General features: G+C 38.1%; 1 protein-coding gene and 1 long non-coding RNA gene across 2 annotated transcripts; one reads left to right on the top strand and one right to left on the bottom strand.

Annotated features, from left to right (window-relative positions):
- Positions 1-7,489: 7,489 nt before the first annotated feature.
- LOC110924064 (extensin-like) lies at positions 7,490-8,712 on the top strand. The gene is made up of 3 exons (XM_022168107.1): positions 7,490-7,687; positions 7,805-8,010; positions 8,088-8,712. The coding sequence occupies exons 1-3, from the start codon at positions 7,490-7,492 to the stop codon at positions 8,710-8,712; spliced, it is 1,029 nt and encodes a 342-aa protein (XP_022023799.1).
- Positions 8,713-12,939: 4,227 nt separating this feature from the next.
- On the bottom strand, positions 12,940-14,433 carry LOC110925978. Its single transcript, XR_002584895.2, has 3 exons — positions 14,333-14,433; positions 13,804-13,857; positions 12,940-13,191 (listed from the first exon to the last, which is right to left on the bottom strand). It is a non-coding gene; the product is annotated as an uncharacterized LOC110925978 (long non-coding RNA).
- Positions 14,434-14,639: the final 206 nt, after the last annotated feature.

Consider the following 14,639-nt stretch of genomic DNA (forward strand, 5'->3'; position numbering starts at 1 on the left):
CGTGCCTTGTTTCTCACCACGACACCTATGTCATCACGCTTACACTTAAAAACCCATTTTGTCTTGATTAACTTCTGATTCTTTGGCAGATCGACAAGTCTCCAGACGCCCAGCTTTTCGAACTGTTGCAGCTCCTCCTGCATAGCATTCACCCAGCTATCCTCGGTTAATGCCTCTTTGTAGGTTCTGGGCTCTATCTGCGAAATGAAACATTTAAGTGAGACTTCTTTCTGCATATCAGCAATAGAAGAGTAAAAACAAGTACGAGCTCGGTTTATTTGGTCTCGAGTTTTGACACCGCTTTGTAAGTCGCCAATTATTTGCTCAGATGGATGGTAAGACAAGGTCCTGGGCATAGCATTGTCAGGCACATTTAATTCCGATTCCAGACTCGTTATATCAAGATCAACGATTTGATCTTCAGCTTCCGTTGGATCCTCGTCAAAAGTCAGAGCGGGTTCCTCTGGAGGTTCATGAACTGTTCCACTTGGCCCTGCTTCAGCATCGTGAGTATCCACGGTGGGTTGAGAAACTTCTAGCGGACTAGACGCTGGCTCCGGTGACATATATTGCTGGTATTGGTACAGAAAAGCAAGTTCCTCCTCACTAGGCTGTTCTGGCAAATGAAACGACTCCCAGAGTTTATCGTAGTCAAATAGGAATCTTTGTCCGGGAAGTTGTGGAGATTGAGTATCTTTCTGACAATCCACATGCTGGACTAGGATCACCTTCCCGAAGCGTGGTACAAACACCCTTTTTAGCGGGCTGGCATAACCTACAAAGAATCCTTCATTCGCTTTGGCTCCAAATTTGCCATTTTCATCAATAAACGTGCAAGGAGACCCAAATGGCTCCAAGAATTCAAGATTCGGCTTGTAACGGTGCAGCAGCTCAAAGCAAGTCTTTTTGTATTTCTTGACAATGAGAACTCTATTCAATGTGTAACAGGCCACTGAAACTGCTTCACTCCAGAAAAAGATAGGAAGCTTGGAATCGGCTAACATCGTACGTGCTGTCTCAATCAGGGTTCAATTCTTTCGTTCAGCAACGCCGTTCTGCTGTGGTGTGTACGGCGCACTGAATTCATGAAGAATTCCCTTTTCGTTGCAGAACTCGTACATCTTGTTGTTCTTGAATTCCGTTCCGTTATCGCTCCTAATCCTCCGGATTGGCAGTTTATACACCGTTTCCATCTTCATGAAAAGCACCATCAATGACTCAAAAGTTTGATCTTTTCATTCTAAGCACACAACCCACGAAAACCTCGTAAAGTCGTTTGTCACCACCAAACAATATAAATCTCCGCTAATGCTCTTGACGTTGACAGGCCCGAAGAGATCCATGTGCAATCTCTCAAGAGGTAACCTGATAGAGTTGATCATCTTCGGTGGATGTGACTTCTGAGTCTGCTTTCCCTTTTTACATGCAATCCAATCATCATTTAAATGAAAGTTTTTCACATTAACACCCTCAACTAAATCGTTATGTACTAAAGAGTTCATTTTTCGCACGTGAATGTGACCCATTTTCCGGTGCCACATTATGGACTCCTTTTCAGTAGCTTTAGACTTAGTGACAAAACACTGTTTTTGATGAGTTGTTGGCGTTGCGACACTCATGTCCAAAATATAAAGATCATTTACCCGCGGAGCACGCAATAACACCAACTCATCAGGGATTTTAAACCCTGGTTTCAACACTAAACATTCAGATTTAGTAAAATGTACACTAAACGCTTTATCACAAATCTGTGATATACTCAGTAAGTTGTTTTCCAGCTCGACTATATAATTCACTTTGTCAAATGAGATTACTCCGTTTGTAAGCGTTCCTTGACCAACTATTCTTCCTCCTTGATTCCCTACAAACCCAACATAGCTTCCATTGATTGACTTAACATCATAAAGAAGAGCTAAAGTCCCAGTCATATGACGTGAAGCTCCACTATCCATAATCCATCTTGATAGAATTGACTTGGGCAGCCCCTGCAAACATCAAAAACAATTTATTCAAACAATAAAGGCCATGATTTCTTTACTTCCGACACACTTCCGAACACAACATCACACTTTTCATTTGTTTTCGGAAAATCAAATGTGACATTTGGAACCTCTTCTTTCACAATTGTTTTAACTTTGTTAGTTATTGGTGGAAATTCATCAAGAAACTTATCAACTTCATTTTCAAAATCAACCACATCATCTTTAAAAAGATTTGAATCAATTTTCAAAGCGTTCTCCATCTTCTTGACCTCAACCGACGGTTTCGATTTCGCGATCCAAGACTGATTTTCAAAAATTTTCGTCTTAGGGTAAAACTTTGAAGTCTTGCTAGTCTTAGAGGATTCGCCAATCTCGAAAGTCGATTTCGGCTTATCCTCCGACTTCAACGATTCACCTCTTTTCAAAATACGGATCGGAGAAACCATTTCCTTTTTACCTTTTGAAACAACTGGTGATTTAGGTCGAGATTTTTGAACCATTTGTTTTTGAGCATTTTGTTTTTCAACCTTTGGTTTCTCAACCATTTGTTTTTGAACTGGTTTTTCAACAACATGTTTCTTAAACACTTTTTGACACTGTTTTGCCATGTGTCCAATCTCATTGCAGCGATAGCACACCCTTTTATCATACTCGACAAAAGTAGTATTGACCGTTTCTTCTTTAAGCTTCTATGCTGCATTGAAATCGTCCACAGCTTTTTGACTAAAAATATATTCCTTTTCAACATCAGTACTAGGACCAGCAACAAAAACATCATTTATCTTTTCTTTTGGCTTAACTACTTGTTTAGCCGTTTTCTTTTCAAACCCAATTCCTTTGTTTTTAAGATGATTTTTCTTGTTTTGACCTTTACCATCCTCATTCTTCATTCCCGAACTAGTTGGACGTGATATCACAAATGACTTTTTAGGTTTCAAAAAGAATACATTGTTGTTAACCTCTTTTATGTTTATTTCAACCAATTTAAACACCTTTTCCACATTTTCAATTTTAACATTCTGAAGTGGATACTTGTAATCGGAATACAGTTTGTCAGTTCCAATCATGGTGTAAACCACCATAAGCGGATCATCATTCTCACTCTTTCCCGATTTCGGTATATATTGATCTAAGAAATTTCCATCATCTTCAGAATCACTAATAACTTTTTCAGATTGAGCCTTTTCGGATTTGTCACTTTCCTCATCCAACACCTGATCAACAACAGTTTTGATAACCTGAGATTCGTTATCAGTGTCAGATGCAGTGAAAGTGATATCAATGCTGTCAGGTAAATCACTCTCAATCGTTTTCAGCTTAAGATTTAAAGCAGCTTCCACCCCATCTGGATATTTCTGAGTGTAGTGATTCCACATTGGGGGTGGAACGCTCTTGAAAACAGGTGTAGCATGTGGCTGTTGAAGGACGATTTGTTCCAAAACATAAGACGAAGCCACATAGCTCATTAACTTTTTATCAATCCTGTCATTCTCTATTTGGCCAATTCAAGTTCTTTTCTTAGTGATGCAATTGTGTCAAGATGATAATTGACTTCTTTTTGTTTATCAAACAGTGTAGCTTTAGCCAATTTAGTAGCTTTATCATTTTCGACACTTTCTTTTTGAATCATCTTAATTGATCTGGCTAAGGTATCATAAGCTTCTTTTAATTGTTCAAGGTCAAACTTAATCATATCTGTATGATGTTTCAATTCCCGATACTTAGTGTCCTTTTCAAGACACTCCACGCACGGTTGTAAACAACGTTGGCATAGCGTTTCGGAGATTGGAACAACTTTTTCATGAACCAATACCATCACAATCAGTTTTACCGACATGCTTTGACTCAGACACAGAATGTTTGACAGATTTGACCTCCTGAACTCCAGATTCCTCTCTGTTAACCGACACCTTATCGACAGACTGTGACTCCTTGGGTTCTGAATCTACCTCTTTAAGCTTTCCCATTAGAGCTTTGTCAGCAATGTCTTTCAGAACTTCTCTGGTCATCTCTTTAGACACGTCAATCACTTCTTTGAGGGCTTCTTTCTTCTCCTCAAATCTAGGACAAGATCTGGTTCTTGGTTCCTCGAAATAACCTGCAAAAGAATCAAACACATTAGGAGGCATAATTGATTTCATAGTATAAACTAACTCCTCCTGTTGTGATTGATAGTAGTATACTTCAGCTGCTATTTCCTCAACATCTATAACATTTTCCGTAGGAATCTCTTCAACAACTTCAGAAACAACTTCATCAACAATCTCCGGTTCAGACACTACCTCAGAAACCTCAACAACCTCTGCCATCATGGCCTGATCATCTCTACCAGGGATATATTTATCCCAACTAAAACCTACAGCTACCTGTTCATCATCTTGGTTCACAATCAATGCCTTTTCATGTTTGTTTTCTATCTGTGGCCTTTGAACAGTTTGTTGTTGGTTCGGTCGATGGTAGATTGCCTGTCGATATTAATCATTGGTGAACGGGTTTTGGTGATTGTTGACTTCACGGTTTGGACACTCTCGTTTAAAGTGACCGCGTTCTTTACACTTGAAACACGTTACTTTCGACTTATCAAATCCCAACTTTTGATCTGGACCTGATAAACTGTTTCTTCCCGTGATTTCCATGAACCTTTGAGCACGACGAACTAAGCTTGCCATACACCATCTAATGTCAATCAGTTCAAGCTCCTCGTGGTCTATTTGGTCATAGTCCTCCTTTGTCATGTTTGGATTTCCAATTCTCCCCTCAACTAGACCTTCATATGCCTCGAGAACGGAAGCGAGTAGTGCAATATGTTGCTTCGCAGCAGTTTCCGTTATCTCGTTTCCATTTTTGATATTCACTGCGATATTACACTGTACTCCAGAAACATATGCCTGATGATTTGATCCAGTAGAGCTTTGAGGCGAAGACTGTTCCTGAACTTTAACATTCGGTTCAAAATTCGCGAAAGGTGTAGAACTGTTTGATTGATGAGAACTTGATGTAGCATTTGAAGTGTTATCAGCACTAAATCCTGTTTGTATCTTTAGGCTTTGAAGATTTGCAACTGAAGGGCTGCCTTTGTAGTATAAAGATACGTCTTGTTGCATGCTAGCAGAATTCATCTTCTTTATCTTCAACAACTCAAGCTCGTGGGCTTCGATCTTTTCAATAAATGAACTCAGATTGAGATTCACAAAATCAGAACTGTTTTTCAGCATCATAAGATACGTTCCCCACTCATCATATGGAAGTGCATCACAAAGTTTATCAATCCATTCTTCATTTGTTTTTTCAATTTCTAATCTTTTCATTTCAACTACAAGGTGGCAATATCTTTCGATTAACTGTTTTGTTGACTCTCCTTTGATCCCAGTAAAAATATCGAATTCTTTCTTGATAAGCGCCTTTTTGCTCTTGATCATAGAAACACTTCCTTTAAACTTCAGTTGTAGCGCTTGCCAGATTGACTGAGAACTTTCGTCATGTTGTAGTAACACAAGAATGTCTTCTTTAATTGCTTGCTGCAAGATGCTCACCATTTTCTTTTCAGCTTTAAACTCTGTCTGTACAGTATCTGTAAGACTTCCAATGCCTTTAACCAACCCGAGCCCGTCAACTGGAGGTACGTATTTCACTTCAATCTTCATCCAACACTCGAAATGGTTGGCCTGAACCCAATTTTTAAACCTTCCGGACCATCCAACATATTCATCTAAGCTCATCAGTTTGGGTGGCTTTTGCATTGTTCCCAATTCATTTTCCATGTTGACATTCTGTACGATACTAGCTGGACTTTGTACAGCCGCACCACTTCCCGCAAACATGTTGAAAAAATCTTGGTGTTCCATTTTTAATGACAAGTTTTGAAAATGTTTAACTTTTTCACAAAACAGGTTGTTTTTATCAAAAACTTTTAACACAAATTGAACTTCCAACACTTGATCACGTACAAAACGGACTTGAACGCTCAAAATATGAATTTCACACACTAATAGGTCAAATAAGTGAACCTATAATCTAAGTGTATCTATGAGCGGAACCACCTAGGGTCAAATAAGCGGACCTATGTGATGTCTGTATAAGCGAGACCACAAGAGCGAACCTCTAATATGTCACAATAAGCGAACCTTACGAGCGGAACCTCTACTAAATGACCCAATAACCGGACCTCTGGAGCGGAACCTCTACTAAATGACCCAATAAGCGGACCTCTGGAGCGGAACCTCTACTAAATGACCCAATAAGCGGACCTCTGGAGCGGAACCTTAACAAACATGTCACTATGAGCGAACCTAAAAAGCGAAATCTCTCAAGTGACGTATAAGCGGAACCTATTCACGAGCAGTTTTAGGTCATTTTTAATCCGATTTTAAGCCTGAATTTCTCAAGGGTTTGTTATTTAGCAGTTTTACACTATGTGACAAGATTTCAGTCCATTCTGTCCGTCGGAAATGTCAGAAACTCAAAATGTGTAGGTAAAAAGCTTTGATTCGTGGAAAGTAGCTCACAACTGGCTCTGATACCAATTGTAGGACCGAGTTTAATAGGCAATTGAGTCAATTCGAGCTAGTACCTACCGAACATGTAGCGGAAATACATATTTGGCATGAATCAAAGCAAAACTATAGAAGAAATGAGTAGAAACAGATAGAATTCACTTTAAACTTGTTTTCACATTAAATCTTCAGAAAACACACGGTCAGCAGTTCGGCTACCCGATGACATCAAAGTTCTAAATGTGAAAACCGACTAGGGGTATTTATAGAAGAGACAGGTTCGCTTATATGGACATGACCATATGAGCGGACCTCTTACATGTAGATCCGCTTTTATGGCATGTGACCATATAAGCGGACCTCATCCACTAACATCACAAAATTACATATTTAACCCCTGTACAATACATAATCAACCCATCTAGACCCTATACATTAATCTAACAAGACTAAGACGCAGGCTTTAGACATAATGCACCAACAATATCCGAGGGGGAGTCTGTTAGTGCATTACGTCTATTGACTTCGTCTTGTATCATGTAATGAGATAGAATAGGATATACAGTGCACGAGGATCGAGAAACAATTTTTAATGGATTAGGGTGTGATTCCGCTCGAAATGACATTGGTTCATTTGGAGCGAAATCAGCACAACTATAAATAGTGCACTTGTTGTTTTCATTTGGCACGGAATCTGGAACTTGTAACGAAGTGCTGCCAAATTTTTCTCAGGTTGTAATCAGTGTTAAATCAATATAAGAGGCATTATAATTACATTGAGCGTCCGTTTCATTGATTCCGCCTTTGATCCGGATTAACAACTCTTCTGATCGACTCGTTTGGGTCCAACAACGATCCTACAGAAGTCCCCAGAACCAAGAACAAGGGGCATCTGCTAATGAGAATTTGGAGACTCTTCCTATCTCAAAAGCAGATACAACCACCTCTGGTGGGAATTCAGATGATCCTATTAAGTTAGGTGATGAATTAAAATACAAGGATTTGACGGAGAGGATGTCCAATATTGAAGCAACTATTGGAGAAATGAAAGATCTCATGAAGCAGTTGGTGGATGCTTCCAAAAGTCAACCTACTCCTCAGCAATTATCCCAAGAGCTTTGGAATTCCGTGCAACCAATTTTAGCAGCTCAAAGGGATTTGGCTAAAATCAACCACAACTCCCACATGGAGTTAATCAGAGTTATGGTTGATGTAAGATAAAAAGACACACATGCTAATATCAAGGGCATCAAAGAATCCCTTGCAAAGTTAACTGGCACTACCCCGGAACCAATCTTTGAAAAAGATAATCAATATGATGCTAAAAAGGGGGTGAAGGATTCCATGAAAAACTTTGGCAAACCAACACCAAGGAATCAGCCAAAACAAAAGCCAGAGCCTGCCAAAGACTTTTTTGCTAAATCTTCTGGAAAATCTGAAGTTCGAAAGAAAAAGGGAGTTGATGAAACCCTGCACATCCAAACAGATGAAGAGATTACTGAAAAGCAGAAGAAAAAGGATACAAAGAAAGTAAAGTAGATGTTTTGAGGCGGGAATTGGAGAAAAAGAGGAAAAGAGAAAACAAAATTCTAAACATTAGCACTTCAAACAGAAGAAAATCATTCAAACACAACAAACCTCCAATTGCCACATTTCCTAAACCTAAACCATCACCAAAAAAGCCAACCACTGCTACTACGAAACCTAAAACCAATGTTGGTACAAAAAAGCCAAACACTGATACATCCAAACCTAAACCTTCACCACAAAAACCACCTCATAAAAAGCAGAATATAGATTCCTCATCACCACCACCATTTTCCATAGCAACAGATGTTGATGCTCCAAAAGCATCATCAACTGTTAAAACAACAGCTGTTGAGACACAAGTGGTTTCAACAATTGTTAGTCAAACCACTGATTCCACCCATTTTGTTTCTCCACCATCAACAAAACCACCAACACCACAAAGATTCCCATCACAATCAACCTTTTCACCCAAACCAACTTCTCCCTCAAAAACTCCTCCTCCTCCAAAATCTGTTTATACAAGAAAAAGAAAGTTCATGGTGCATGAAGAAGAAACAGAAATACCAACACCAATTCCTATATCATCTACTCCATTCATTCCACCATCATCACCAAAAACGAACCCAATCAAACAACCACCCACTGCTAACATCCCACAAAACATTCCATTGGCAGTTCAATACCCTCTGGAACTGCTTGCAGTTTAAAATGAAATGACACAATTTTACAAAGAGGATGATCCATCCAAAAGAACCTTCCCATCACTGCAAGGCTTCAGCAAAGCTCAGAACATTGATGAATATTTGAAGATGAAAGCTAAACAAGCTGAGCTGATAGCCAAACATATGAGTAAAGGGAAAGGTAACAGGAATTACCAGGGCACTAATCAACATAAGCTTAGCAAAGTTAGGAAATTGGAAGACTTTGCTAGAGACCTAAGTAAGTCTATGTCAGAACTGCCACCATATGCTGAACTTCAAAAGGAATTGAGGGTTGATTTCATAAACATCATCATGGATACCAAGCCCTACAAAGCCAACAGGTCTCAGTTTAATGGCTGGTCTCTAGAAGCTCTCAAAGAAGAAGCAAACATAATAGAAATATGAATAAAGATCCTCAAATGAAGAAATCTGCACCCAACTGGAACAAATACAAGAAAGTTGTTGTGGATGATTGTAGGATCGAGGATTCGTCCAAAACGAGTCAATCAGAGTTAAATCTGGTCTTTAGAAAGGCGGAATCAGACTAGAAACCGTCAATCAGTGTTAGAATAGGAGTAGAAGAGTAGAAAGTCACTTTAAACATGCTTTTCATTCATATAAAACATTTTGGTACAGAGAGAATCCAACAGCACTTCGTGGCAAAATTCTCTGGAAAGTTACAAATGAAGAACACCACTTGCCTATTTATAGGCTCACCAGGTCGCACGGAGTCAAACATCCACATCGCACGAACTGGCAACTCCAGTTCGTGCGACCTGACCTATAACATGTCAGTTCGTGGAAACTGGTCATAATACATACAAAACTTTACATTTTAATCTATTACATGCAATTGACACGACATAGACTGATGACGTAGGCGATATACATTATGCACCAACAAACTCCCCCTTGGATATTGCCGCAGTCTTCAGTCAGCCTGTCTTCAAAACTTCCTTCACAAAGACTTGAAAAATTCTTCTCTTTGCTTCGGCTTTTTCAACAACGCTTTCCTCAGCTGTTCCTTCTCTTTCACAGCTTTGTTTTCTTCCTCAGCAAGTCTTTGCACACATGTAGCTCTAGCAATCCTATCTTTTTCTTCACGCTCTTCTCTCAGCTTCTCAGCTTTCAGAAATTCTTCTCTTTCAATCTCTCTCCATCTTGATAAACACATATTTTCAGAATTTATACCTTTCTGAAAACACACTGTGGCTACCTTCTGAAACTGCATAGCTTGATCTTTATCTTCTGCCTTATATCCGATCTTGTTCACAAACAGACATTCAATATCCTTTGCAGGACAATTCACTATCCACATCGGATCATACAGATGAATGTATCTGCTTTCATTCCCAACTTTGTACACAATCACTGCTTCGGTCATCATGCAACTATACACCCAGCAAACAAACCCTTCATGAAAATTCTGTTCCATCTTCGGCAATGGAATATTCTTTATGACTTTGGGCTTCTTGATCTGCAGAATTGTTTCTTCAATGCCTGTAACAAGATCCATTTTCTTGACTTTCTTTGGATAATGTGGCTTCCAGTGACAAAATTCTTTGAAAGCTTCAAATTTCATCAAGCCCCATGTTGGCACATCGTGAACCCTGACCGGATATGATAACGTTCTGACTTTGGGCAACTCTTCAACATCCCACCAAGGTAGAGACATTATATCTTGAATGTATTTGAAATATTGAACACCGAACTCTCTTCGAATAGCATAAGTGTTGACTTGTGGCAGATAACTCCAACTTATGATATCACCAAGAGAAACATCTCTATCCCTCTTGTAATACTGTAGTGGTCTTTTGAATTTTCTATCTGTATCCTTCCTGAACCACTTCTTTCTTTCTTCTCGTTGTTCTTCTTTCGACATTTCTTGAAAACTCTTACTCTTTACACTTTCAGCAACTTTTCTTCTTAGTTCATCCTCATTTGCTTGACTGAAAAACTCAGCAAGAGTTAGAAAACTAGAAGTATCAACGTTAACATTCTCAAACTGATCATCGTCACTCCAGTCTTCTACTTCCACTTTATCATACTTATCAGCTTCTTCAACATACTTGTACTGATAATCAGGTTGATGATTGATGTCAAACTTGTTCAACTCCTCTTCAAAATCGAAGTTAAAACTATCTTCTTCAACATGCATCATCTTTACGATTTCAGCTCTATTGTAAGTATGCAATATTTCACCTTCCTCTACATCGTGTTCAAGACGTAGAATCAACCCTGTACCTTGATCAACATTCTCATCAACTTTCTCAGCATCATCATGCTCCCCCTTTCCTTCTGCATTTTCTGGTTCTTCGTTTGCATCATCTTGAAGATAATCATCAATATTCTCTTCTTTTGATGCTTCAGTTACTTTTATACCCGAATTACGTTGATTAGCATCATCATCTCCATCATCATCATCATCATCACTATGAACAGAATACACTTCATCTGCATCATCTTTCAGATTATCATCTTCGTCTTCTTCATCATCGTCATCATTGTCGTTAATATCTCCAGATACTGAAGTTATCGGACAAGGATCTAGACCTTTTGTCGGCTCAGACACAACAATTTCCCTTTCTGTCACTTCAACAACATCTTCAACTGGAACACTTTTACCCTTATCTTTCATTCCAGCTTCTATTTTAGCTTCACGTCTTGCTCTAACTTCCGCAAGTTCTATTTCTTCAAACTTTTGTTCAATTGGCTTTCTGATCAAATCTTCCAAAACTTTCTTCATCATATACTCTTCATGTTCCTTCTTAGCATTATTGGCTTCTAAATCTTTAGTTTTCAATTTAAAGTACTCATTCTGCTCATCCCTTCGAGCCTTTTCTTCTTCCAATTCAACTATTCGAACTTTTAGAATATCTATGTCGGCTTGATCAGCTTCAATCTTTTTCAACAATGATGAATTATCTGATTCAACAGACTTGACACGTTCTTCTAACTTCTTTTTTCTCATTTGACACCTCATCCACCTTCTTTTGCAACTTTTTTACAAGATCATCATTCACGAAACTAAAATCATCAAGCTTTTCAAGAGTTATATCCTCTGGAATAGGTGGGAAATTTGTAAATCCAGATGATTCAGGAGTAGAATGAACTGGTGGTTGTGTGGTTGGTGGTGTTTGTTGGATGTGTGGTGAAGTTATTTGAGGTTGTTCATGAATGGGTAATGAAATATGATGTTGTGGTGGTGATTATTGTGATTGTAAAGGATCTGGTGATGGTTGTTGTGGTGGTGGTGATTGTTATTTTTGTGATGGAGATAGTGGTTTAGATTGTGGTTCTAGTGGTGGTGGTGGTGGTTTAGGACCTTGGATAGATTTTAAGTTCAGCTTGAATTTTAACTTTCGTGCTGCTGGAGTTTGGACATGTTTTCTTGATGTTGATTTCTTTCTAGCTCCTGAAGAAAGTGTTTGTACCACCTGAACATCCTCTGGTGGAACATATGTTTCATCATCATCATCCGCACTCCTCTTTCTTTTCTTTTGTTTCTCTCTATCCTTTGGATCATAGTTTTCTCTGATCCAATGATCAACTTCAGGATCTGTCACCAGATGCAACCTTTTTCTTCATCATCAGCTACTTTCTTACCAGCTGCTTTCTCAGCTTCTAAAGTATCATCAATGTCTTTCAACAACCATTCAGTTTCAGGAGTTAATGGATCTTGATCTTTTTCAACATCAGCTTCTGTCTCATCAACTTCTGGTTCATCAACTAGCATTGTTTCAACTGCTTTCTTTCTACGTTTCTTTTGTGGTTGAGAAGACGATCCTTCTCTCTATCCACCCTTTTTCTTTTCTTTTTCTACCTTTGTATACCAATCATTTCCTGTTTCACTGAAATCTTCTAACTTCGATAATTCATCAATTGCACTCTTTTCTTTCATTTCAGCATCATTTCCCCACTTCAAATTTACTGGATCTGGATCTTCATATTTCTCATCTTTGATGAATCCGAAAAACTCTGTCTTCTTTGGTTCCGGCCAATTCTTTGTATACTTGGATAATCTGATTAACGTTTCATTATCCATGTGATGCAATACCATGAGATCATTTTGTTCATCTTTTACCAGATTTGGATATGCATGATTGTCAGGTCCGCTTTTCGTTACTGTTAGATTACTTACAAAAGGATAATTTTTTTTTTGGACATCGAAATTCCAACTTGTACACCTAATAATATTATATATATATATATATATTTTTTTTACAAAATTTGGGCATGACCCATCTGTAAAACGGACATGCCCCCTGTTTTGACATAATTGACAATATTCACCTACGACCCTACTAGCTTTAAACTACCCAAACAAAACAACAAGTTTTCAAGTGTAAGACTTCTAACAAGATTAAACAAAGTAACAAAACATGGACCCAAAGCATGTATAAAAACTAGCGGAAGCGCTTGGTATAATAAGGCTTTATCATGTGCTCGCTCCATATCCCCAAATCGCCTATAGCGGAGTTTTACCTACATTAACAATCAACATTTTAAAAGGTTAGTTATCACCCTAGTAAAAATCATAATTCTTTCGTTTAAGCTTTATCCTTACAAAACATTCTTACTATTACGCCTTCGACTACCCAAATAGTTGGGTTAGGCATAGACACTCTCATTGAGAGTTAAGCATACACATTCGACCCGTTTAATTGGGTTGGCATAAACACTCTCGTTGAGAGTTAAGCATACATATTCGACCCGTTTAATTGGGTTGGCATAAACACTCTCGTTGAGAGTTAAGCATACATATTCGACCCGTTTAATTGGGTTGGCATAAACACTCTCGTTGAGAGTTAAGCATACATATTACTCTTCGTTCAATCCGCATAACGGATTCTAACTTTCACATTCATTATGGCATTCAAAGCTACCCGTTAAAACGGATAGCGTTTATCTTTACTTGACATGACTTAATTTCAATCGGTCAACATATATAACTTAACACAACTTTCGTTAGCATACCCAAATCCACAAGGGATTTGTCGCATACTTGCTACTTGTCACATTTGTTATACAAGAATAGTTCTACATCGATTATATAAAAAGAGAATATAACAAGGATTTGTATGCAATGAATCATACCTCGATCTTGTACACCTCCCGCTTTACTAGTGTTCGAGCTTTCTTCCTTCACGCCTACATTACAACATTCGTTTACTTAGTTAAATCAAGTCATTCCATCATTTTCTTCTCATACCACATATATAATCATCTCTTAAGCATTTTATCAAAAACTTGGTGGGCATTGTATTTACAATCATAATGTACAAGTGTTCATAGCATGGATTTTACTTGATTAACTTTCTAGTTTAACAAGAATTGGTTGAATTCCTATCTTTCCTTCATCTTATGATAATTTGTCTAATTTCTTTATCACATACAAGATCATGCAACAACTCGCAATTGTAAGCATATTATAAAAATCATCTTGTTCATGCAAGTCCTACAACATATGGGTATAAACCCTAACGTTTTCAATAATCGAAATCAAGCATAATTCCCAGTCTATTATGAGTTCCTAACTTACATTTGCACAAGAATTGCACCTAATTTCACGTTTGGGTCAAAAACCCATTTCTCATCACTCACTAAAACAGGATTTTCGACTTACCTATTGATGTTCGAGCTTAGATGGTTGACAATTCGGGTTCTAGCATTGATTTGGGCTCTCAATTTCTTCTTAATCTTGAGAATCCTTGAAAACTAGGGTTTTCCCCCCCTCTGTCTTGCTTCTGGTCGACTACCACACACATCAGTGTGTTTATTTTTGTGGTTTCTCTAGTTTAGTGAAACTAATATTACATTTAACAAGTTCAGCCCCTAAGTTTCAAGTGTTGACATTTTTCACACTAACTTTCTTTCTTACTAATTAATATCATATTCTTTTAACTTGGTTTAATTTTTTACATTTTTATATA

This window comes from Helianthus annuus, chromosome 17, assembly GCF_002127325.2.
Source record: "Helianthus annuus cultivar XRQ/B chromosome 17, HanXRQr2.0-SUNRISE, whole genome shotgun sequence".
NCBI classification, from domain to species: Eukaryota; Viridiplantae; Streptophyta; class Magnoliopsida; order Asterales; family Asteraceae; genus Helianthus; species Helianthus annuus.